Source organism: Myripristis murdjan, chromosome 19 (genome assembly GCF_902150065.1).
Source record: "Myripristis murdjan chromosome 19, fMyrMur1.1, whole genome shotgun sequence".
In the NCBI taxonomy this organism is placed as follows: Eukaryota; Metazoa; Chordata; class Actinopteri; order Holocentriformes; family Holocentridae; genus Myripristis; species Myripristis murdjan.
This window is the reverse complement of record NC_043998.1, coordinates 7,130,816-7,155,615: the sequence shown is the minus strand read 5'-3', so window position 1 is coordinate 7,155,615 and position 24,800 is coordinate 7,130,816. Positions and strand designations below refer to the sequence as shown.

At 39.5% G+C, this 24,800-nt stretch overlaps 1 protein-coding gene across 4 annotated transcripts in view; it reads right to left on the bottom strand.

Moving 5' to 3' along the window:
- Positions 1-24,800, bottom strand: part of vti1a (vesicle transport through interaction with t-SNAREs 1A) — a 126,123-nt gene that overhangs the window by 94,535 nt on the left and 6,788 nt on the right. For 2 of the 4 annotated variants that reach the window (XM_030077432.1, XM_030077430.1), the window contains exons 3-5: positions 24,413-24,523; positions 6,679-6,756; positions 1,229-1,249 (exon numbers count right to left, since the gene is read on the bottom strand). In XM_030077432.1, coding sequence (XP_029933292.1) covers positions 1,229-1,249; positions 6,679-6,756; positions 24,413-24,523 — 210 coding nt within the window. The remainder of the gene's footprint in view (positions 1-1,228; positions 1,250-6,678; positions 6,757-24,412; positions 24,524-24,800) is intronic. The other 2 variants (XM_030077433.1, XM_030077431.1) reach the window with 1 other exon arrangement.

Genomic DNA, 24,800 nt, shown 5'->3' with positions numbered 1-24,800 from the left:
AAACAAAGAGTAAATCCGGTTAGCAACCTGGTGTCATGACACAGACATTTTTTAACTCTTATGTGACCAGGCAAGTCACTTCGGGACAAATTTGTTTTTACAAGGATGGTCTTGTTTGAGTGGGTTGTACCTGGGTTTTAAAGGCTTTTTTGAGAAATGGAGCATGAGCAGCCCATGGATGCCCTTTACAACTTTTTTTTTTTTTTTTACTTTTTATGTGCGTCTTCAAATTTCTAATTAGTCATCTTTGGAGCAGCTCCAAGTTGTCTGTCTCGAGATTAAGGGTTAGTTTTGGTTTGGTTTGCGACAGAGTTATGGCTTATATGGGGCTGACATGACAAAAGAAACACACAATTTGACTCCAGCATCCGCATGTTTTGTTTACTAAAGTGAAGAGGGTAGCACCAAAGTAGTATTATTGTAAACGCAACTGGAGACTGGAACAGTCATTATTATGAATGCTTTCCACATGACAATTTCAAGATTTACAGACCTGGAAATGTGTCTTAACCCACCCTTTTTCTATTTATTTGAACTTGAATATAAATTTCAACTTAGTTAAAGGACACAGACATGACTGGGGTGATTTCTTTATATTGTGCTGCCTTCGCCTCTCATTTTTCAAACAGCAACATCCACAGTAAAGACTAAGAGCTATCAGATGCACTACAGTGATGACTGATGGGAGACATCTTTGGCACTGGTGGTGATTATATGCGATGGTAAATGAAGAAGCAAATTAGACCACCCCAAGTATAATACTGGCTTGTCATCATGTAAAGTCAAAAACACATATATCATTATGATGATAACCTTAATCCAATTCATTATAAATGGCAGAACCCAACTCATTTGGCCCCATTTAAGAAAATTAAGGAATGGTAAATCTTACAAGCAGCTGTTCCCACTTGAAACTAAGAAGTTGACCGAGTTCTGAATTATGCTGGGCTTCATAACTTAGGCTATTCTAAGCCTTGCTTCATTTCAATATTTGTCTTCAAAAAGGGGTATCAGAAATAATATCTTATCTTCGTTTTCAGATTTTTAGGGGAGGGGAAACTGGCCTTCAATGAATTCATTATCTTTGGCTTGGCCTTTAGGCTGCTCAATAAGACATTCAAAAAGTGTCCAAATGAGCCGATTTTAATTTTCTAAAGGAGAGAGGAGGGCAAATGGAAATTTCAGCGAGAAAGCAGAATTTAAATTGTTAAAGCAGAGAAGCACTTACCTCTTCACGTAACTTTATCAACTGCATCGTGAAAGCAAAGGGGGGAAGAGAGAAAAATAGAAAGAGAGTGAAGGAGAGATAAAAAGCAGAGACGTGGCAGGAAGGAGATCAGTCATGTGGCTGGGAACAGAATTAACCTTGACGATTTAACTGTTTGCATGTTTAGCATTTGGAAATCACAAGACAAACACATTAAAAGAAGCTAAACACGCCACTCGCGCTGACTTTTTTTGAACAAACAAAGATCAAGTTCTGGCGCTGTCACATTATACAAAGAGAGGGAATGGATTGCTCGACTTGCGACGTCTCAACTAGCATTATCAAGGAAGTCACATCACAGAACTTGATATGGCAAGAGAAAAGAAAAAAGAGCAGAATACAGTCAGCACAGTGAGGAAACACAGTTTGGGTAAAGTATGAATAAAATCTTGAGGAAATTTATATTGCATTTGTCATTTTGCTGATTTCTGTGGAAAAGGGAGAGAAAAACGTGTTCCTCTCACTCTTTTTTTTTTTTGTTAACTAAGATGAGGCAATGTTGAGCCACCCCACTTTTGCCACTGTCCATCAATGTTGATATGCTGTCAATATTTCATGTACCTTATGTATCTCAATAAAGGTGCCTGCTGTGTGGATTATGTATGGAAAGTCATGTGAGGCTACCAGAGTGTATACATATACATAAATACATAACAGTGCAGCTTATTATTTGGACAGCCAAGGATCATGAAAAATGAATCTTAGCATAGCTATTCATTTTTGATGAAAGAGAATAGCAAATCTAAAGTGAAGTAAATAGGAGATGCTACTTCTATTCCCTGTCCTGGGAAGCCTTGCATCTTTGATAATGAGTCAAACATTCGAGGAAAGGCAATGATCCCATTTGCCATTAATCAAGCCTAATCGCAATTAAAAGGTTGCTTCCACGGCCCGTTCTTAAGTGAGGACTGGAGAGAAGGAGGGAGAAGGCTAAGGCTTATCATGGGAGCGCAATGCATTTGTCAGAAAAAAAGGGGAAGGACAAATTTCTTGATTTGTCAGCCTTTGCAGGTGATTTTTTATCTCCATTTCTTGGGCAAGATTAAAGGTTAGCAGATCTAAAGGGAGGCTCAAGGCCACCATTATTTCCCTCTCATCTCATTTTGTATGTGCTGTTCATTTTGAATTTTGTGGGTTTGAAATAATTTGCTATCATATCAGAAAACGCCAGAACTTGGATCATAAATTACAAACTTGACTGTTGACTAAAAGGGTAAAAAAAAAAAAAAGAAGAACTGGCTGGGACAGGGTCAGGAAATAACAGCCTCTTCATTGTTCAAATAATTCAAAACAAGTGACAGACTGAGGAGCAAACAGAGCACCAATCTGTCTGGCAGCACCTATGACAAGCAGAGCGTCATTTTATGTTTGCACCCATTTTATGCTAAAATCCTCTTAAATAATAATATCTGTAATGTAGTGAATGAATACAACATATCTATATTTATTCCACCACTGGTGGATAAATGGAGCCTTTTGCTTAATAACAATTAATTCAGAGAAAACACTATACTTGAAAAGATAAACAGAAAATCTTAAATATGTTATTTTTGTCAAGTCACAATCCTTCCACTTTAACATTTAGAAGCCTTTTCTAAAATAGTTTATCCATCATTTTTCTGTTTTATCCCAAATTAAATCAGTGTGACAGCACCATAGATCATTTTAAAATTGGAAATAAATAAATAAATAAATAAATAAATAAATAAAAAGCCAAAATATTTGCAACAGCAAACATAATTGTATATGCCTCTTTACAGAGCTCTCAGCCTTGAATGTGTCGGCAGTAACAAGAGGCACTTTGCACAGAGGAAACTGCTTTTTCTACCCTAAGTAACAACTCCCCGCCAAGAATGCGTTATTGACAAGGCCAAAGTTTAAAACTACACTATAGATGTGGTTATTTAGGGCTTGAACAAGCCCAGCAGATCCTGCGATCCCTCACCCCATCCCTGCCATCTGAGTCAATGGGTACCAAACAAAAGTTGTTCTGGCTCATTTGTGCTGCCTGACTGATTGCAAGTCCTCGTGGAGGATTTGCTGAAACTATATGAGGGGTTTATTGCATAGTGTTTCTTCTTTCTTCCCATTTAGCTTTATTTTTCTTTGGCATCCATTCTTTAGTAAAGCCAACGATGCTAGCTTTGCTCGAGAGATACACAGTGGTAAACACAGAATATTGTAAACGTTATAATTACTCCTGCACGAGCGCCTTTCCTTGTGTTTTTGTGATGCCAGCCAGTATTCAAAATTGCACTGCTGCAATTTTTCTGTTATGATAATCAGCAATTTTTTTCAAACAAAAGATTTTTTTTTATCCAATACGGAATTCGATACAAGTGGTAATCTGCTTCCTTTGTAGCCTGTAAAATCTGGTCCATGCCGGCTCAAACCAGCACAATCTCTTGTGGCCAAGCCTTCTGCTGTGACTGAAATCGAAACTATTCCGTATAGCGTTCGTGTGTGAAAAATGTGTGTGTGCACTTGCTTCTTTGTGTGTGGTGTCTGCATGTGTGTGTGTGTGTGTGTGTGTGTGTCTGTGTGTGTGTCTGTGCACCAGCATTTGTGCGTGTGTTGCATGCAGAGGAGAAACAGAAAGAAAAAATGTGCAATGGTAGCCTACCACATTATTAAAAAAAAACGAGTGATAGTGCCAATTCAGTCTCTGTCCGCATACAGATAACGAATAAATGCCGAACTCTATTAAATCGTCCTTTAGCCATTATCGCAGGGCCAACACGCCATTTTCAGAACTTATGACGGCTCCCTATTTACTTAGCTATAAATCCTTGCCATGTAACCAACAGATTTGTGACTGGTAATGATCTGCTCAGCCAGGGCTATATGAAATGATCCTGACCTCTTTCAGATCGTCAGGAATTAAATTGACCGACTTGCCCCGGCCCCCACCATCCTTTCCCCTCTCCTATCGCCGCCGTCTCGTTCGATAAAAAACCCTGAAGTTCCGAGCACTCCACTCACAGCAAGACCAAGACTCGTATTATCTCCACAAGTTTTAAAATGAAAATGAGGTAAATATGGCACCTGGGAGAAAAAGGAAAAATATGTATCATCTATTTACTTTGCTTTTGCCCCCGGTTGACATTAACTCTTTCCGTGCCTGGGTGATGCATCATTATCATTTGAGAAAATAATAAAAGTTACACAGGAGGCAAAGATTATTGTTATTCCACTTTAACAATTCTATAATCAATGGTCCATGTATTAAACATATTAAAGTTTAAAGCCATACTTGACAGAATGAGAAATAATCATTCAGCAAGAACCAGAATTTTCTAATAAATCATACTTGACTTAAAATCACAAAACATTTTTAGGTAACTATATTTACACCCCTTAATTTGAAGCCTACTGTATAAATAATCTTACAGAAATTTGGTTTAATATTACGAGTGAGACTGAATAATGTTCTGAGGTTTAACTGCAAATTCGACTACCTTTATTTTTCCTAAGCATCATCTAATCTAAATATTTCACAGCACTTGATTGCTAGACTATTTTCCTCTAAGGTATTTTAGTAATATCATCATTTGATAGTAAATATATATATATTGATAAATATTGTGGGATAAAGCAGCAACAGTTTCAAAAATTAGTAATACTGATACTGACCAAAATATCTCCATAATATTAGGGCTACTGGTGCATATCATTATTTCAACAAACAATTTTCTTTAAGATGTGTAAATTCTAGATTTATGAATAATTACTTTTTAAATTTTGTGCATAAATTTTTTAATGAAAGAGAAATACAAACATTTGAAATGAGATATGATACATTTTTATCAGCTCTCCCCTGACAAGATTTTGATACAGCCCATCAGTGTCTTAAATGTGACATTTCTGACAGCAAATTTCCTTCCAACTTCTGCATAAAATGTCAGAGTCACTTTTGTGTCTCACTAATTTGCCAGGAATATGCATATCAATTACACATCTTGGCTCGCAATACATATGTTTCTAAGATGTGCAGTTCATGGGTCATCATTGAAATGGTAATAGGGAAGCGTTCAAAAATAAATAAATAAATAAAAAGACGAGAACTTTATTTAGCTTTGCTCAGCTGTGAATCGTCTAAATATACTTTTATAAAAGCACTGTGGGACTAAATGTGCAAATGTGCATTTGAGCATTCATCTTTGTCTTTTTTGAGTGTGTGTATGTTTGCAAATGTGGAGTACTTACGTGTGTGTGTGTCTTGACACACAGCAATCCCTGCAAGTTGACAACCTATTCAAAAAGCACTATATAATTAGTCAAAGGACGTTTGGTCATAGTTGAGAGTGGCTGCTTATGAGTGGCAGCTGTGCAGGTGAGCCGTAGGTAAGCACGTCTTAAATGTTAAAACGCTGCTTGCTGAATCTGTTGATGTGCTGCTGTTTTGATGCAGCACTTCAGACATTTATTCAAAACAATATAAGTTTAAAAGAACATGTGGCATATTTTGGGCAATTAAGATCACAATTCAAGATAGTTGTTTTTCTTCTCCATTGCCACTTTAATATCTGCAATGAATGAATCTTTCTGTAGCCACAGCTAATTTCTCATGTTTTTTTGTACTGGCTTCTTGTGGTCTGGTGACAATGAAAGAAAGATTTCTAATGTGTTCTTTATCTGTTGTTTAAATCCCTTGAATTCAACAAGCTGCTCTAAAACAATCAAACAAAATGTCAGTCACTGCCTTCTTTTTATAAACAATATACAAATATGTTTGAAAGATAATAGATTATAATTTTTAAGAAGAAAATAGAATTTGAGATTTTTATGTAAGAGAGCATTATTTAATAATAAATGAAAACATTTAAGAACCAGATGATGATTTCTATGGAGAATTACATCAAAACGTTTCTATGATTTGCTGATGCTAGCTGTCAACAATATCTTTATTCATTTTGAGTATATCTGCATTGGGCAGGTTTGCCACCCCTGGAGTTTAAAGGAGCATGAGAGATCAAGATTTTGGGAATTGTGTGTGTTTGTGTGTGGACACTGATGGAGGATCTTTTGTAGGCCTAAGTCCACACCCGGCTGGAGAACAGCTGTGGGGCGGTTGTGGAGGGGGAGGCTGGGGTTTTGGAGTTTGGGATAGGTTGTGTGTGTGCCTAAGTGTGTGTGTGCGTGTGTGTGAGTGAGTGTGTGTGTGTGTGTGTGTGTGCGTGTACGCATGTTTTGGTCACAATCTGGATTTGGCCAGACACTGGTCCCATACCCTGAGCCCACTCATTGGCAGCCGGGCCAGCTTTGCATTAAGCAGTGTTTCTTCCGCATGACTTGGTGACAATACTGTGGCTACGGCCCTCAGTGGCCCCTATGAGGGGCCCTCCTCCTCACCCTGGGGGCCAGTCAGCTACCCACACCAGAGCCCGGTGGGCCCCTGATTAGCACCTCACCTGGTTCTCCGAGGAGCTGGCGTCATCCCCCAGGAGCTCGTTGCGCACCTCATCACTGTAGGCAATACGTGACCTTTTCTGCAGGGGGAGGAGGAGGAGGAGGAAGAAGAAAAAGAGAAGGGGAAAACAGAGGAGAGCAGAAAGAGAGAAAACAAGGGGGGGGAACATGGCTTATTACTGTTGTTGGTGAAAAACAGAACAGGCATTCCTTAAGCACGAGAGCCCCCTAATGGAACTCACAGACAAACTGAGCCTTACACCTGCAGGTCGAGTGTGTGTGTGTGTGTGTTTGTGTGTGTGTGTACCCATACAACAGTTGTATTGACAACATGTACATCTGGGTTTGTGCCCATGCTTCCTTCCAAGGTGATCTACCTAGTGCACTTGTGCCACAGAAGTGGCGGCAAAGACCTCCCCCCTTGCCCACTTAAACAAATACAAGTTGCGGGATAAAAAAACCCTCATCTTGTGTGCATGGAGAGGCTGTGGAACGGGGGACAGGGGAAAGGGCCAGGGAGATGTATTATGAGGAAGTATCACTTGTCAGCGCTAAATCTTTTCTGGGGGCCTGTCACTGCTGTCATCCTGGTGCAGTGGCAGGCTCTGTGATAACACCGATGCTGAGACTCAGACAGGGAATAATTCATCACCCATTGGCGGCCCATCAGATTTGGGGCTGCCTCTCTCTCTCTCTCTCTCTCCCTCTCCCTCTCTCTCTCTTTTTCTCTCTCTCCAGATAGGCTGGGAAAAGAGGGAATGCCATGTCCAAAAAAAAAAAAAAAAAAAAAAAAAAAAAAAAAAGACAAACACTCAGACACACACATTTCATGCACACTTCAGAGTGTGCCACCTCCGATTGTGGAAGAGTGGGCTGCCGTTGTACCGCTTGTTTACAGACGCCCGACCTGTGGAAAAACAGCCTCTTGGCATGCCCTCTAAACTAAATACACACCAGCAGCAGACACAGAAAGTGTTTACTAAGCCTCCTTCGCTTTCTCTCCCTACCTTGACAGGGTTTCTAGGTGGGCTGCAGGAGGTGGGCAAAATCAAAGACAAATACTAGCATAGGAATGAAAATATCACTTTTTCTCAACATGAATTTTCTCTATTTTCTGTATTTACTTACAGATTCAGTTCTAAATAAGTCAAACAAAGACTGGGAATCAGTGTAGTAACACCAATTACCTGTGGGGACTTTTTTTTTTTTTTTTTTTTTTTTTTTTTAAATACAGTACCCTTTCCCAGGATCTTTCTATTAACAGTGAAAGTTTGCAGAAGCTATTGCAAAAAGGACTTTGATGCTACTTTCAATGAGAGCAGTGCAAAACCAAAACTGAAAATGCCAAATCGAACCTCAAGAATGACAATATCAAGTTCCTTCATTGAAATAACTTTGGAACCAATCACAGCAGATTTTTTTTTTATTTGTCTCTCCTCATAATCTGAAGCAGTGAGTGGAAAGCCATGGCTGATGTGATTTGGCTGTTGTTATCGTGATGGTGAGGGCCACAGTTCTCTGGAGTAATTACTGACTAGACGGAGGGTCTGATTGACCCGGACCACAAAACCCATTAGATAAAGAGAGCACCCAAACAATACACTCGGCAGGCAGCTACTCAACCACAGGGACCTAAGCTAACCACCAAACAGACTGTGGGGAAAAAGAGAAGATCGGCAGCATGGAGTTTAAAAAACAAACAAACCAAAAAAAAAAAAAAAAAAAAAAAAAAAAAAACACACACAGCATTGCCCCTCCTGACACACATACACCACCACAAGAGCTTCACACCTGGTTTATCAAAAAAGCACTGGCAAATGTGATACATGTTGAGAATGATCTATAACTGTTTAGTAACTAACATTTATCATTTAGCTCAAGTATAGTGATGAATGTTTTTTTTTTCCCTTGCAGAAGAAGCAAAAGATAAACAGAATTTGCAATTTTGTATTTTTTTTTTTATTTGCAAAATGAAAATCTATCACCTTAAAAAAAAAAAAATAATTCAGCATCAGTCAGGAAACTGATTACAATTGTGATGGTTTCCATATCTGCACCATTCAAGATAGATCAAACTCCACAAGGCAATTGGCTTCAATTAAAACAAGTAAAATAGATATGCTGCTTTATGGGGGGGCGTGGGGATTGTTTTTTTCTGTTTTTCCTTTTGAAACCAAGCCTAAGTGTTAATTACTGCAGTAAATTTAAGAAAATTTAGGAATATAAGCAATAATAACTTCAGAAATAACATTTACTGACTCTAAAACATGATTTAAAAATTAAGTTAATTTGGAAATTAGCACTATAATTTTCCATGAGATCAACTGATATTTATCATAGCCCTAATTTCTAATTTCAGCAATTTTTGAAGAAGCCCCCCACCTGCTGTGAGTAAATCAGTGTGTCAATAAGAGCAGGTCATTTTGGTGCTGTTTTCAGGAAATTGCAGAATTTTCAGACTGGAGTGAGACTAGAAAGACGGTAAGCATCAATGTGGAGATAGCACATAAACTCGTACACAAGGAACACACATTTTTTTGCTGGGAAAACACCCACATATTCCATTTAAGTCGAGTTTCATCTTAAAGAGCAGCAGTGCAACTTAGGGGAAAGACGACTTCACCAGTAATTGAGACGAGGAAGCCTGGGAGAAGCATTGATTTGAATGTTAAGGCTTACGTCGCCTTCAAACCATATGCAGGGTTTTTGGTATTTCTAAATAGCTGTTTGTTACAGATGAGTGTATGAAGCGCTTCTGCAATGAACACAGCGCAGATAACAAAGAAAGTAGAAAGAATGGAAAATGTCATGGAAATAAAAGACTTGCCGCTATTTCCCCTGTACCTATATACTTGAGGTTTTGGATTCCCCCTCCGGAAAACAAGAGATTCCTGAGTGATTATTGCCTTCCCATTTGATGTAAAAGAAAAACAGTCGTGCAATATTGACTGCTTATCTCAGCGATGGATTCTGATTACAAGTTGGGGTGTTATGCAAAAAGGCAGAACTCACAGGGTTGGACAGCTTTTTCCACAATTGTTGACAAGAGGATGGCCCTTGAGGTCAGGAGAGTTGATTTATCAGTTATTGGAGCAGACCCGTTTCATATTAAACCTCACAACTGAGCACATGACTTTAAAGATTTCCTGAAGAAAATGCATTGAAACTGTCTCATTCTGGTTATTATGTGGTGAAGATTCAACTCTAGAATTAATGCATCTAAAACAAGATGAAATCAACTGATCAGGCTTTGTAATCTAAAAAAGAATGAGCACTTTCAGAAGATACCTTATTGCTCAGAAAAGAAAAAAAAAAGAAAGAAAGCTTTTTTTAATCCTTTTGAAAGGTCTGTCTTTTGTCACATTTTTAATCTTGGGTGAGAATTTGCTTCTATTCCCGGAGGCACACAAAAAAGTACAAAGATACATCTTAACTTTATGCAAAGTGGCCCGCCTTTAAAACTCCACACATCTCATCAAATGTGGAGATGGAGGTGCTGGTGTCCTGTCAAAAACACACGTTTTACCTCTGTTGACATGGATAGCAAAGGAAAAAACGATTTTCCTTCACCCATCAAAATGTAATTACATATGCATGCATAACAATTCATATCAGATATGCTAATCTGCTAGGCATGATACTCTCAGCAGCAAATTATATTTATATAATTATAACAAATCCATAAATCTATTCTTTCTGCACAGTCCCTGACTAGCAAATGGGTACATATTGTATACATACTGTGTGTAGGTATATTGCTATTTAAATTTCCTGTCACATTTCAGACAGGAAAACTCTAAATCTAACAAAACATCTGTTTTCAGAAAAAGAACATTTATCAATAATTGCAAAACAGTCAACACACTTAATTTTAAACAGTTGACAATCACCATCTTTGCAAATGCAGAAATGCTCCCTCTGTATAACCCACTAGAATAATTAAAATCAAATAAACTGATATTCATTATACACATTTTCTATGCCCTCCAACTCCCCTCCTCGCTTTTTGCCCAGTGCAACGAGCGACACAAGGACAAGCGCAAATAATTGTGGCGCCTGGAAAGCTGAAAAATGTAAACAGTTCATTAGATGGGAAATAAAAGGCGTAAAAATACCCAGGGGCAGAGTGTAATGAGGGGCCCTGAAGTTCTTCTGCAGACGCTTTTTCCCTCCACTTTCCTGAGCTTTTCCTTTTTGCCCTGCGCACACGGCTGGTGGCATAGCGTGAAGAGTAATTAACCATATTCAATTTACAATACTATGTTCCATTACAGCCCTTTCCACCAGTGGGAGAGCAGCTGGCCATTGCCAAATTTGGACTAAACAACACTTATGTCCAGTTCCAGATACTGACCTAAAATTGCCATTTAACCTTTCATTTCACCAGTCATCTTTACTGTTCAACATTGGAGAGGGGCTGCTCCTCAAATGTGGACATGTTAACACATCTAAAAATCTCAATAGTTTTTGTCAACTATACAACGTGTATAATTTAAAAAGTGTAGAAAAATTACTTATGATATTTTAATATTATTAAATATTTTGTCAGCACTGAAAAATGCCACCTTAAGACACAAAAGTCTCAAAATGAGGAATGAACTCACAATAAAGTGAGATAATGAAACATCACTAACTGTGCATAAGGATGTGTGCTAAACGCAAAAGGTTATCTATATCACTTCCTTTCCTCCTCCCACTGTGATATTTTCCCAGGTGATATGTGGACTGGTGCCAGCAGGTCCCTCTCTGGTTCCCCCCAAGAGGCAGGGGCAGAGGTGGCCTGATGCGGCATGGCGTTAAAAGGAAGCCGAGACCTTTAAGCAGGCACAAGTATCACAACAGCATCTTAAATAATGCATCTCTGCTTGGCAGGGGTTTAACAGACACACGCACACACACACTGCCGGCACAAAGGAAACCACACACACGCACACACACAAAATTGTTGTCTAGCTTCTTCTACTCTCCTTTAACGCAAACAAATTGGGAGAGGTTGTTCAATTAAGTAAGTGCTCTTGTTTAATGCATTTGATGCATTATAAGATAAAGGCGAGTGGCTACAACTGGGATTGTCACAGGAGGGTGTCATTTGTGCCTTTGTTTTGTTTGTGGCGTTTGGTGCCATCAAATTCTCCACTCCTGTCTATCGTGTGTGTGTGTGTGCGCGTGCGTGTGTGTGCACAAGCATGCCTTTGTATGTAGGATGGAGGCTTCGACGAGCCTCTGCATCCCAGGGAAACCTCCTTTAGAGAACGTACACGTGCCACATATGTGAACGGTAGCCCGGTGTGTGTTCTCTCCCTTAATAGAAGTGCAGCAGTGGTGGAGAAGCCGGAGCCTTAGATAACAGCATGGGGCCTCTCATTAGCTCACAGGTTGGCGCTTTGGTGGCTTCCACGCACACGGCATTGTGTTCTACTTCCATGAAAAACCTGAAGGAGTCTCACCGAAGCTGTTGTCGAAAACAGAAATAAAGGTGAATGATCAACAACGGCAAGGTAATAAATGAGCCTGCAACATATAAACAGGTATGAGGTGAGGAGTTTTTTTTTTTTTTTTTCCTCAGTGCGTACCATGCATCAGCATCAAAAATATCTTGTGTCACTTGGTTTAAAAAAATGACACCAGGTCAGAGACAACAGTAAAAATCATAACCTGTAAAGGCATGAAAGAGCCATATAAGTTCTCTTAATCAGCCAAATTCAATAAATATTAAAAATGGTAATTCTTATTTGAGTGTCATGTTGCTAGGTCTAACAAAGATTTTTATATTAGATTGCAGGTAAACAGACAGATTTTATCTCAGGGGGAAAATACACAGCCTTTTGCTGGTGATATAGCGTGCACTATTCTGATAGGGGCCTTTCATGCTCCTACCTCTGTGATACCGGTGGTGTATTTCCCTGTCAAAGTCATTTCTATTGCTAAGTAGAGCCAAGATCAGTCAATAAGCCTAACGACTGTACCCACAAAGCAAGAGGGCGAGAGACGGCAAGAGAAGGGAGGAGGGGGAAAAGGATGGCAAGTGAACTCCAAACAAAAGAGCAAATTCGAGGAGAGCTTTGATTGAAGAAGCGCCATATACTTTTTGAAGGCCGAGGGATCATCTCTCAATGGTTATTTCTTTAAGGCATGAGGGCCCGATTAAACCCAATATTAAAATATGGAGGCGCTTCTAATGAAAAATCAAAGGCCCCTGTTTCCCCTCCCACTGCCCCGCATCCTTCCATCTCTCTCTCCCTCCTTCTCTCTTGTTCTCGTTTCTTCCCCCTGCACATGGCCGTGTAGGAGAGAGAAAGAAAAGAAGAAAGAGAAAAGAGAAATAGAGAGAGAGAGAGGAAGAGAGAGGAAGAGAAAGAGAAAGAGAGAGCGAGAGGAAGAGAAAGAGAGAGCGAGAGGAAGAAAAGAGAGACAGAGAGAGAGAGAGAGAAAGAGACGGAGGGTTATAGAGATAAGGGACCTAGGCGCTGGTGGTGCAAAACATAGAGACAGACAGCAGTGGTTGGAGGAGTAAATCAATAGAGCAGAGCCGTCGGGGAGACGAGCAGCCTGGGTAAGGAGAGTGTGGAGAGGAAAAGGAGAGGAGAGAGAGGGGGAACCAGCACAGGGGCCCAGGCTCCGATCACAACGCTGGCTTCTGGCGTGCAGTGGGGAATAAAGTGGGCCTCCCCGGGTCAGCACCAGAGAAAAAGGTGAGATTAGAGGAAAGTGGAGGAGGGATTTTCACAGAGTGGAGGGAGGGAAGGGGAGGAGAGGTGGGTGTTTGGGAGGGTGACGAGGAGAGGGGTGGGTTAGGAGATGTGCATTGCGGGATACCTGGCAAGCCAGGGACCAACCGGCCCATTAGCCTGTGGCTACCTACATATGGTTCACTGAACCCTCTGCTGAGAAGAACTCCTCTACTATCAGTCTTTCCATCTTTTTTTAAAGAAAGAAATACCTTCACTTTTAACCCTTTCTCTGCTTTGGAAAGAGGTTCACTCCTGACCTCGATTTATGATTCATTGTTGTTTGATGTCTATTCTTGGAGTGTTATCTAAAAATGAAAAATGTAAAATAAATAAATAAATAAAATAAAATAAAACCTAGACACAAAGGGAGAGGAGCTGGGCCTGGTGAGCGTGTGTTTGTCTGTGTGTGTGTGTGTGTGTGTGTGTGTGTGTGTGTGTGTGTGTGTATGTGTGTCCACCCATCAATCCATCTATGGAAATGCACAGAGAAGACTATCTTCTTCAGTGCCTTGCCTTTTCTTGTAACGTGACCATTGTTTGTGCTGAATAGCTACCTCATTAGCATAATAATACAGCAGCATACATAGGGTCTTAAACAGATCATTACCACTATATATTTATGTATACTTTCTTATTTCACTTGCTAGGACACATTCAAATGCTGATGAGGCCAGTAAGGCCCCCTTACAGAGCCCTTCCAACATGTGGCCTCCTGAACTTTCCAATACACTTCCCAGTTTTCAAGGATCTGCAGGTTTTGCACTGGAATTCACAACAGTTCTCCAAAAAGTATGAGAAACAGACGATTGAAGGCTGTAAAGAACTTTTGTTTACAACTCTTAAGCAGATCTGAAAAAGCATCAGAATGGGGATGGACAAAAACACGTTACACTCAACCCAGGAGTGAACGTGCAGTGAAGTCCACTAAGAGCAGGGGGTCCACTTAGCCTACATATTCACATCCAGAGTCATACAAAAGTGAACATCTTTAAGCATGTTTTGTGAATCTAGCAACTCAGGTTGAAGGATGCAGTATATGTTTATTCTAAATATTATTTGACTAACCTATTTAGTCTACTTCAACTTAATGCAATGTGCCATTACTGAAGAAATAACATATATGACATGTGTGTCCATGGAAAAAGAATCACTTGCTGAACAGAGACTCTTTAGGATCAAACATAAATAAATAAATAAATAAATAAATAAATAAAATGAAATTTGATACTCAAGCAAATGAATGATTTTCCTTAAATAGGCCAAGATTTAAAAATACTCAACCTTTTGCATAGAATAAAAATATTTCCTTGTGGGACTTAGTGGTTATTTGACATTTAAAACAAGTAATTTGTTATGTGCAACAGATTATTCCTTAGTAAAAAATGTACAAAGACAAAATCTACAAAAAGCTTGACAATGCAGAACAAACAAGTGCTCTGTGGTGGTGGGGGAAACAAAACTAAAGTGTTTAGTCTCACTGCAGGAGTAGGCTGATGCTCTAATGGCGGCCAACCTCTGGGATAATTGAACAAATCCTTAATTCATCCTCCACAATGTAATTCTGATCAAGGCCACAGCCAGATTCCACTGCAGGCTTCAAAAACACCCGAGAAAAGGCAAAATTGTTGGTCGCTGAGAGCAAAAGCACTTTCCCTTTCTCTCTGCCACACTCCCTCATTAGAAACACTTAGGGATGAGAGGGGTAAACCAAGTTTGATTGTGTGTCCACATGTGTGTGTGCATGTGGGCTGGGGGTGGGGGCTAAAATATGTGTAAACATGGAGCTTTAACTATGAAGAAAGCCACCAGCAAGCATGCAATGTAAAGAGTTCTTCCTCTCTTTACCCCCTTCCTCACTCCTTCTCAGAGGCTCACTTATTAAAAACCAAATGCCACCCCCAAAAATATAGAGGGAAAAAAAAACAGGCCTATAACCCAATGATTCATAATATATTTCATAAATACTTCATGAATCTCTCCACCATACTTAAGCCAGTCTGGCAAAAAAGAAAACATTGTCACCTATTCTAGTACCCGCTTGTCAGCACATCACTGGGGAGTGGGTGTCACATGTCACTTCTGGTTTATACTAGTGCGTGGGATAGGCTCAGCGCTTGGAAATCGGGGGTAGGACAGAAAGAAGAACAGAAAGAAAAGTGGAGGGGAGGTGGAAAGGGGAGTATAGAGAGGGAGGAGAAGGAGGGGGGAGTTATCATATCATCGCCCCATGTCTTTATATTTTCTCCCTTATTATCTTTGGCCCCCACTCACTCCAGTCACTCAATCACACAAGCCCCGAGGACAGAGAGGGGACCTGGGAGGGCCTTCACTTCATGGCAGAGGCAGCCAGACAAGCGTCTGAAAGCTATACTGATCGCTGTCAGTGTGTGTGGAAGTACGGCGACTTTGGAGGGGCCAGGAGAGATAAGCGAGAGAGGAAACGATCGCGTGGAAGGATAACGGCCGAATTTGCACACTGCCAAACAAAACCTGTGCTCCAGGCATAATGCACATCACCCCATCCACACAGACAAGTGTTAACATAAAGAGATGGAGAGGGAGTAGAGAGTGGTCTGCCTACAAATTACAAGCCGTGCGATTTCAACAAGTCAACCATCACTGACGAGAATAACTCATCTTCTTAAATACTATGGAATTCATGATACTGAGACAAATGATCAGGGCACTTATCATAGCAGCTCTCTATTTTATAATATGGCAGATTTCTTTCAAATGAATGGACTAGTATTCAATATTAAGAGCACATACCAGGTTTTGTCAAAATAAAGGTGGGACTGGTGTGAATGGTGGTTCTGTCAAAGTAGTGTGCTGCTTTTACAGCATGGTTTTACTCCTCTCTCTAGAGAGCAAGGTCATTGGTAATCACTAAGATAAGAACTTTGAGCTGTAGAAAACCCATCATTATAGTAGTAGTAGAAAACATAGTTCCAGATTTTGTTTTACAGTTCCAAATAAATGTTTACTAGCTATCACAACTCATAGATGAGCATGATTTGGCGTATAGCTAACAGTATCATCAATCTATTGAAATCAGTGAGCAACCACTCAGTCCTTGCCAATAGTAACATGTATTGGCCCATATGAAAATCCTTATGGAATCAAGGCTATAACTTGACTAATTATGTTGGTAATGATTAGCATTTGCTGTTCTGGGATGATTGGATGAATGTCAGGAAAAGTGCTGTAGATAACTAGAAAATAACAAGAACCCTTCACTATAGCTGGCTATATATTGTTTCCTGTAATTTAAACATTTTGTACTCATTAGGTAGAACACAGTCACTGCATTGTACATCAAAACTGTTCACTCAAAAGAATCACTTAGCCATTGCATATGGTGGTTATGTATGGGCCATCTTTTCTAATGGTTGGAATTTGGCCATGGCACCATTTGGAGACAACACAGTTTTTTATGTCCTTGCGACACAGTCCTTCAACCAAGCTTTGACCCATCACTGCCATTATACTGTACCATCAAACCCATGTAAAAATGCTTTAACCATGAGTGACAAGAGGCTAATCCAGTAAAGACTCCCATCTTTGTGTCTCTAAAGAAGACAAGGAAAAGCCTCGAATGCCACAAATCCACAAAGAGCTTGGGGAAGAGTTACTCTGCAAAACAACTTCCAAATGAAAGACATAATTCATAAGCAGAGAAGAAGATCGATTTGTTTACATCTTAAATCTGCACTGGGCTCAGAGGAAATATAGAAGAAAAATCCCTGTCAATTGAGGGGGTCTTTTTATAATCGGTTATGTGTGATTGGACTTTGGTGTCATTGATGGGTCGTTAAGCAACAAACCATGAAAAGAAGTAATCTGCCTTTACTCCTCAGTGGTTTGCCAAGACATAAGTGTTTAACAAGAACAAGCAAGCCAAGGCAACCTAAGGCGATTTAAAGTGTCTAACATCCCACTAATGTTTGTCTGTCATGTCGTCTGCTTGCAGGAGTTGCCATAACGGAGGATAGGGGGCAAACAACGAGGAACCTCCAAGATGGATTACAACAATGCACATTTATAACCACATAGTGTTTAAACACAAGTAGTACAGACCAGTACAGTGGGCTTAAAGTCTCCCATCAAAACCTAAATCTCAACTTAATTATCAGCATCTGTCTTAAAAATTAAGATATTTATGATGACAGACAGTCTCAAAAAGAATGACAACTTTTCGATATGACTTTGCAAACACTTCTTCCCCTACTTAGGCTGGTAACTGTGCTTATCATCATGAGTTTATTAGCACTAATTGCTGGAGTCTGATAGTCTCCAAGACCTTGAATTGTCCATGACCACTGGTTGACACTGAGCATAGCATGTTCATGGATGACTTCAGAGCAGCCTCGCTCTATCTTCATTTGGCTATGAAGGAGCGCTCTCCAAATACATACCAAGATATCAGCATGCTTTGTATGAAGTGTAACACAATGCCCTATACTCTAGATGGCATCTCAAAAACCCAAGAAATATGTTAACTCATTTTCAGTGATGAGCAGATCATTGATGACCCTGAGATACAGAGCCAACCGATAGCTCCTAAGTTTGGAGCCAGAAAAGAGGCTTAAGGCAAACTTCAGACTGATAGGATTCTTGGTGGTTAACCAAAAATGTAGCCTGAGCTATGTGTGGCAAGTCAAGTGTCATCTGCTAGCTGTGCTAAAAGTCTATTTATCCTGAAAACGGAGACCAAACAGAAATCAAGAATTGCTGTAGTTTGCCATGCCTCCCCTCATCTGAGCATGTTTACATGAGATACACACCGAATTTGATCTAAAACTTAACTCATCTGTATTTCAGCATTTGAATCAAACCATTTTTCTCCATTCACAAGAAGTACATAAAGGCCAAATGTGCTAATGTGATAAGTACAGCACTCAATATTTGCCCTAACAGAAAGCAAAATTTCATCAAATTATTTCTTGAAGGTCAGTGATGACCACTTATGAGACTGACATATTGATGCAAAAGAAAAAAATAATAAAAATAACCATTATGGGATCGGTGCCAACAGCTTTTTCACTCCATTCACCTCAGTGTACCTGGAAAATAAACTGTTCAATATTTCAAGGCTGGACTGTTTGGAAATGTATTAATTATCTCCCTGGGTAGACACTGGGAGGCTTTCCATCTAAAGGTTTTATTAAAGTAAAAAGCAGTCCGGAGATCCTACTTGACCGTGACTGTGACTCCTAGCAATACTCTAATAGGCTATTAGAATAAAGGAAGAGACGGCTGAGGTAACAGAGACCTCCATCCCTGTGACAGCTGGAAAAGTGATTTAATATCAGATAACAAAAACAAGAGCAACAACTGATATATCTATGAGCAGTATTTCTATCGAGCCAGTATGGTACTTCAACAGAGCATTGAATGCAGCTACATTAATGACTGTGAGGTAAAAGAAATGCATTCCATCATATTTTTTAATCTTTACTGCATAGGCCTCTTATGGACTGAAGTATGTCTGGTAAATAAAAAGGCTATGTTTATACCATTTTTGATATCTTGTAATAACTTGCATTGTGTGTTCTGAAAACATATTTATCAATCGCTCATTTAATGACTGGATAATAATATGTATTCCAGAAGGAATGCCGATGCTCGGTAGTGAATAACATCTTCACGGTCCCTGAAGAAATAATTTACAAACCATGATGTCACAAATTCACAATAGCTTTCTATTCATTCAAGTCAGGTTGGATCTAAGGAAATTAATGTCTAAAATTCTATTTAAAAAATGTACAGTGCCTGTCATGCCATCAACAAAACTGCCTTGACCATTATTGGCACCAATTTCAAATTAATAACGGAGAAATGCAAGTTATTCTCATCAACAATAAGACTTGCTAGCGCTTGATACTGAAAATAAGACCAATTAGCTATTATCAGAATCAAGGATTCTTGAATCCTTGAAGCTTTTTTTTTGCTATTGAAAAGAAAACTTTTTGTCAGAATAATAAAATGGATAAGCAGGGTAAACTAGTAATTACCACAGTATGAAATGTTGGTCTTCTTGGAAAAAAAAAATCCATCTTCACATTAACACAATATTTCTTTATCTATATCTTTATCTATCTATCTATCTATCTATCTATCTATCTATCTGTCTGTCTGTCTGTCTGTCTGTCTGTCTGTCTGTCTGTCTGTCTATCTTTCTCTCTCTCTCTATCTATCTATCTATCTATCTATCTATCTATCAATAAATTAATTCATTTAAATTAGCATTCAGAACATCTGTGGACAGAGGGGATGGTTAGGAGTGGCAGAGACAAACTAAAGAAATCTTCTGAGGGAGAGCTGGTACCCAGAGCAGTACACTACATTACATTACATCAGGGTTTTCCTAACAGAGGGACATTTTTTGGTAACAACATTATATTCAAGTTCTATTACAAAACAGAAAGGCCGAGGTCAGGCATAGTCATAACTGGGGGGAATTTATCACACCGGGTCTACCCATACATCTGAAAGACAGCACATTAATTGGTAAATGTGCCCCATATTGTCTTTATCATGTAGCTCAAATGCACCTGAATTCTTGGAGCAATACCGCCATCTGCTGCAAAAACAGATGAACAGCAGATTGAGGCAGGCGTCATGGAGTGTTGTTTGAAAGTACAAGCAACACACTTGATATGAATTTGTCTGTGTGAAATGCAATTCAGAGGCATTGTCAAAATAATACTCTAATATTGAAGATATGCCAAAAAAAAATGCCTAGAAAAAAATCTGGATTTTATTTTTCACTTACTCAGTGTTTTTTGCACACTTGCCAACTTAAACAACTGTAACTAACATAACTAACATGCATAATTTGTAACCAGCATATGTATTAAACAGGCCTGAATGATGGTCATATGTGACTTAATTGTATTTCACTACAATTTGTAATAGACACATTGTATGCACTTTAACAATGTTAACTTAATGTTTCTTTTTGGGGTTTTATTATGTTAGATTCTAACATGATAGCACATAAAAAATGTTGGTTGAGTAAACAGAACAATTTTCCTTCTGACAGAAAGAAACTGCTGTTTACTGAACCAACAATCCAAATGAAAATATGCTGTGGACCTAAACATACAATGTTGACAAAGACAAAAAAAGACAGCTAACAAAAGACAGCTAAGCATCCAGGAGTGATAAAAAATCTCTTAAAAATCTCTCTATGCTAAAGTTGTTGAATGACAGCTTATGAATATATCATGCCCTTCTCAGAAGTGTTACAATTAGCCCTATTTAGGAGTCACTCCCTCAAAAATGGAGTGTGTTTAGTGAGACAGCACAGACGTCTGTGGACCCCCATCTTCCCATCGGGATGGACCAAAACGCGGCCCTTTGAAGATGGTGGGTCTGTTTACCCGATAGATTTCATTAAATTAAGCCTGCATTAGGCCTCTCTTCTGCCTGATCAAAGCCATTGCTAAGAGCCATGCCATTCTGCTTCCCCTGACTTAAACAAGCCGCCTCCATCAAACAGGATTTTTATCGTTTTTTTTTTTTTCCCTCTCCCCTCTGACTTGGGCTTTTTGGTGGGGCCGGCATCCCCTTTGGCTGCTGCAACGCCTGTTTGTCGTGGACCAATACCTTTAAGACCCCCACTGTCCCGTCTATTATCGCAATAAAGCCGTCAACCAACAAAGCCACGTCGCATATATAGACCTTCGGGATGCCTGTTTGATAACTTGTCTCCCTGAATAAAATGGCTAGGTTACCAAGGTCGACTCGGGCCCTGTCTGGAATGGAGAAGGGATGAGGTCTCAAGCTGGCACACCAGTGGTATGGAAACTTCAAACCACGGGTGAATGAGAGGATGAGAGAGCAGGTTAAGGGGGAGACGTCCCCGGGAGGCCAGTAGGGGGTGGAGTGGGGGGCAAGGGGGTGGAGGGGGGGGGTGGGGTTGATGGTGGGGGAATGGCAAGGCCTTGATATCCACGGAAAGCACAACAAAGCCTGAGCTTTTTACATTAAAAAGAGAGGAGATCGCCTTTTTTCACTAGACGCCTTTTCGAGCCGAGTGTCATGCGCTCCCTGGGCCTGCAGGAAGTGAAAGGCTGAGCTTGACTATTGCATTTGGCACATCTGAGGGAGACACTTGCATCAGATTTACCAGAGACTAGGCATAGTGCATGTTACTGTGAAAGCTGGGTGGTCCTTGTTTAAATCTGCCTCTGACCCCACCCCATACACAGGTGTAAAAATAAAATTACTCTGTCAAACGGGGAGAGATGCACCTAAAAATAGAGCTGTGGGGGGGGGGGGGAAATCATAATCAGAAATACTTTATTGATCGCCAAAAGAAAACTGGGCAAGTTGCAGTTGTTCAAATTCTCAAGAGAAAAATATATAAGTGTAAGTGAAATTATCAGAAACAGAGAGAGAAAAAAATCATACTATTTTCACTTATATATTTTATCTGGATACAACTGGGTATCGCGATAATATTTTCTGAAGTGCTATATCAATTCTCTTGCGCCTTGTATCGTTATCATTTAGGCCTTTCTTTTTCACATGACTTTATGACAATTTAGTGCACTGTAATTGTAATTCAAGTTGTTTTGAGTCAGTTTTTGTCACTGATAAATAATATAATATAAAGTTCAATATTTTATTAACTTACCCAAGTGTTATGCGGCAAGTTGTATTTAAAGATCTCATTATTCATGTTTGGTTAGTTCTGTAAAGTGTTGCAATGTCTTGTGATACAAAATGTATCACAATCCATGTATCATGATGTGTATTTTCTTTTGAGATCCCAGATAAAAACAAGCTACTTCTACTTTTTTCTTTGTCCACTGCGTTTGCCAGCGTATTTTCTCTACTTTTCTATTCAATATTGCACACTCTGATCCATAACTCTGAAAAAGTATGCAGAGGTGAGGCAAAGTTCTACACTAAGTGACTTTATGGCGCTATCTGCGCAAGATTACAAAAGTTCAGATATGTTTAACATGCAATTTATGAAGTGGACAGAGGGTTAACTCCCCTCTTCAGATTATACAGTGATGACAACAGGGTCTCCTCGTGTATGGCCCTAACACAGGGCATTTTATGCAAGTAAAGAAAATTAGCACCAATATCAGCCACAGCAGGTGTTAATAGCTTGATGATTAACCACGGTAAGTGTGAGGAGAAGAAAAGCTTAAGATTAATCGTCAGCCAATTAAATGCCCATAGCGAGGAGAGCGAACCGTCTTGCCGTAGAGATCTCCCCTGTGATCTGAGTTAGCCCGTCTCCATGGTGTACTCACAGATCACTAGCACCCGATATCCCCATCAAAATGAGTTGTTTATGCATGGCTACTTGTTTGTTCTATATTTGAAATAGGGGATGTGGAGGGGAGAGAGTTAGGAGCACAGAAACATCGTAAAATATTCCTAGATTTAATCGTAGTTTCATCATCATCTTCATCATCGTCATCAATCATTTAATCTCAGTTTGGTACAGAATGATTTAAGATATTCCTCAGATATGCCAGATACTCCAGGACAAGGGATGAAATTTGCGGTTCAACTTCAGATTAATTTTGATTGTCAAAGGCAGGTAGGAAAATGGCCTATGGCAGTGTTGGTGATCAAAAAGTTAAGATGAGTTGCAAAATGTGAATAATCAACTTTTATCATTCAAGTAAAAAGGCCAAAAAGGCCTCTTAATTTTGTGTAAGGATCATCTCATCTTACATCATTTCAGTGTTTCGACCTTTAAATCTTTTCAATTAAATGTGGCATTAGTCGTTTCCACTTGTTGACAGAACAGCATAAGTGGGAATAGTCTGCAAATTAAAGTTCTCTAAATCTGTGAGGATTGAAGACTATAATCAATGACGTCATATTGATGCATTATCTGGAGCGGCTCCACTGACATTAAATGGCTGATTTTGTGGATCAAAACAGTGTTTGTGTCAGTTTCCACATTCAAGGAAACTTAACAGCTTCCAATTCAGAATATGTTCTGGATTCTCAATTATATCATTGGGGATAGCCTAATGTTTGGGCATGACAATGTTCAAATGGTTAGTCAGTTGGGGTTTCACTGCAATTTATTACAGTGTTGTCAGCACCAAAACAATACTACCAACAGAAAACAAAACATGATACAAAACAGTAAAAATATGACTGTCGATACGCTATTTGCAAGACAAAGATAAGTTACAAAAAAAGCAATAAAGATTAAAAAACAAGATCTCTGTGCAAACAATAAGGGTAATAAGAAAAAATATAAAATAAAAAAAAAATAACTTAGTTTGGATTTCCAGCTTATTATCCGTTCTATTGCGAGGTGATAGGACTGATTCACTTCACTGAAGCACCATGAACAATGTTGGTAGCCAATAATACGGCCTAAAGTAAGTGACCCAAAAGACCGGACTCTTCATTAAGCTTTGATAGAGGTTGGAGATCAAGTCAAGACATACAGTGATTTATGAATTACTAAACAAGGCCAGATTCTGCAGCATCAACACACAAACACAAATACACACAGCTCTGCTCTCAACAGGCATGAGTTGCATGTTCAAACACAGCCTCTGAATTAACCGCAGTGGACACACAACTGACCTTCACTTCACTGTGTGTGTTTGTGTATCTGTGTATGTGTTGGGGGGGGCAGGGAGTTGGAGCATGGACGTGTGTGTAGATTCTGACTGATTTGAGAAGGTCCACGTCCTGACAACCATAAACTGTATGAATATGCATGATGTGGAATGGTATGGGTAACTCAATACTTATCCACAATAACCTATCTTTTGATAGTTCATTGGCTGACATAGCACAATCCTTGCTCAAAACACACACGTTTTGTTTTGTTCGTGGTAGAATCCCAATGTGAGGAAAAACAAAGCATAATCTATGCATGTGAAGCCAAACGGTCCACAGCAGCAATACTAATAGCTATTTTACAGTAGTGCACGGGTTCCCTTTCAGCATCTTTTTGGTGAGCAGATGTGTCTACACAGACTTGAGGAAGCATCAAAGTACTTACAAAGTCTTTCTCCAGTTTCTCCACCTCCTGCTTGTAGCTCTTCAGTCTGCTGTTGTACATGGCTCGGCTCTGGATGGGGATCTCTCGCACCTCCAGGTCCATCTGCTCCAGCTACAGCCAGCAATCAGCCACAGTTAGTTCAACGACCACTTCAGCTGTATCCACTGGCTAACACCAAAGAGCCCATTTCATCACCATTAAGTAACTAGCTACAATATAATTAAGAGCATGGACAAGCATCAAAAAATGACGTATTTTACATCATAGTGTTAAAGTTACAGTTTAACTAGTTAAATGTGCTTTTTCATTCACAATCAGTTTGATAGATTCCATGCCAATGCTCAGAAATGTGGGTGTCCCTATTCTTTAATAATCATATTTCTCTCAC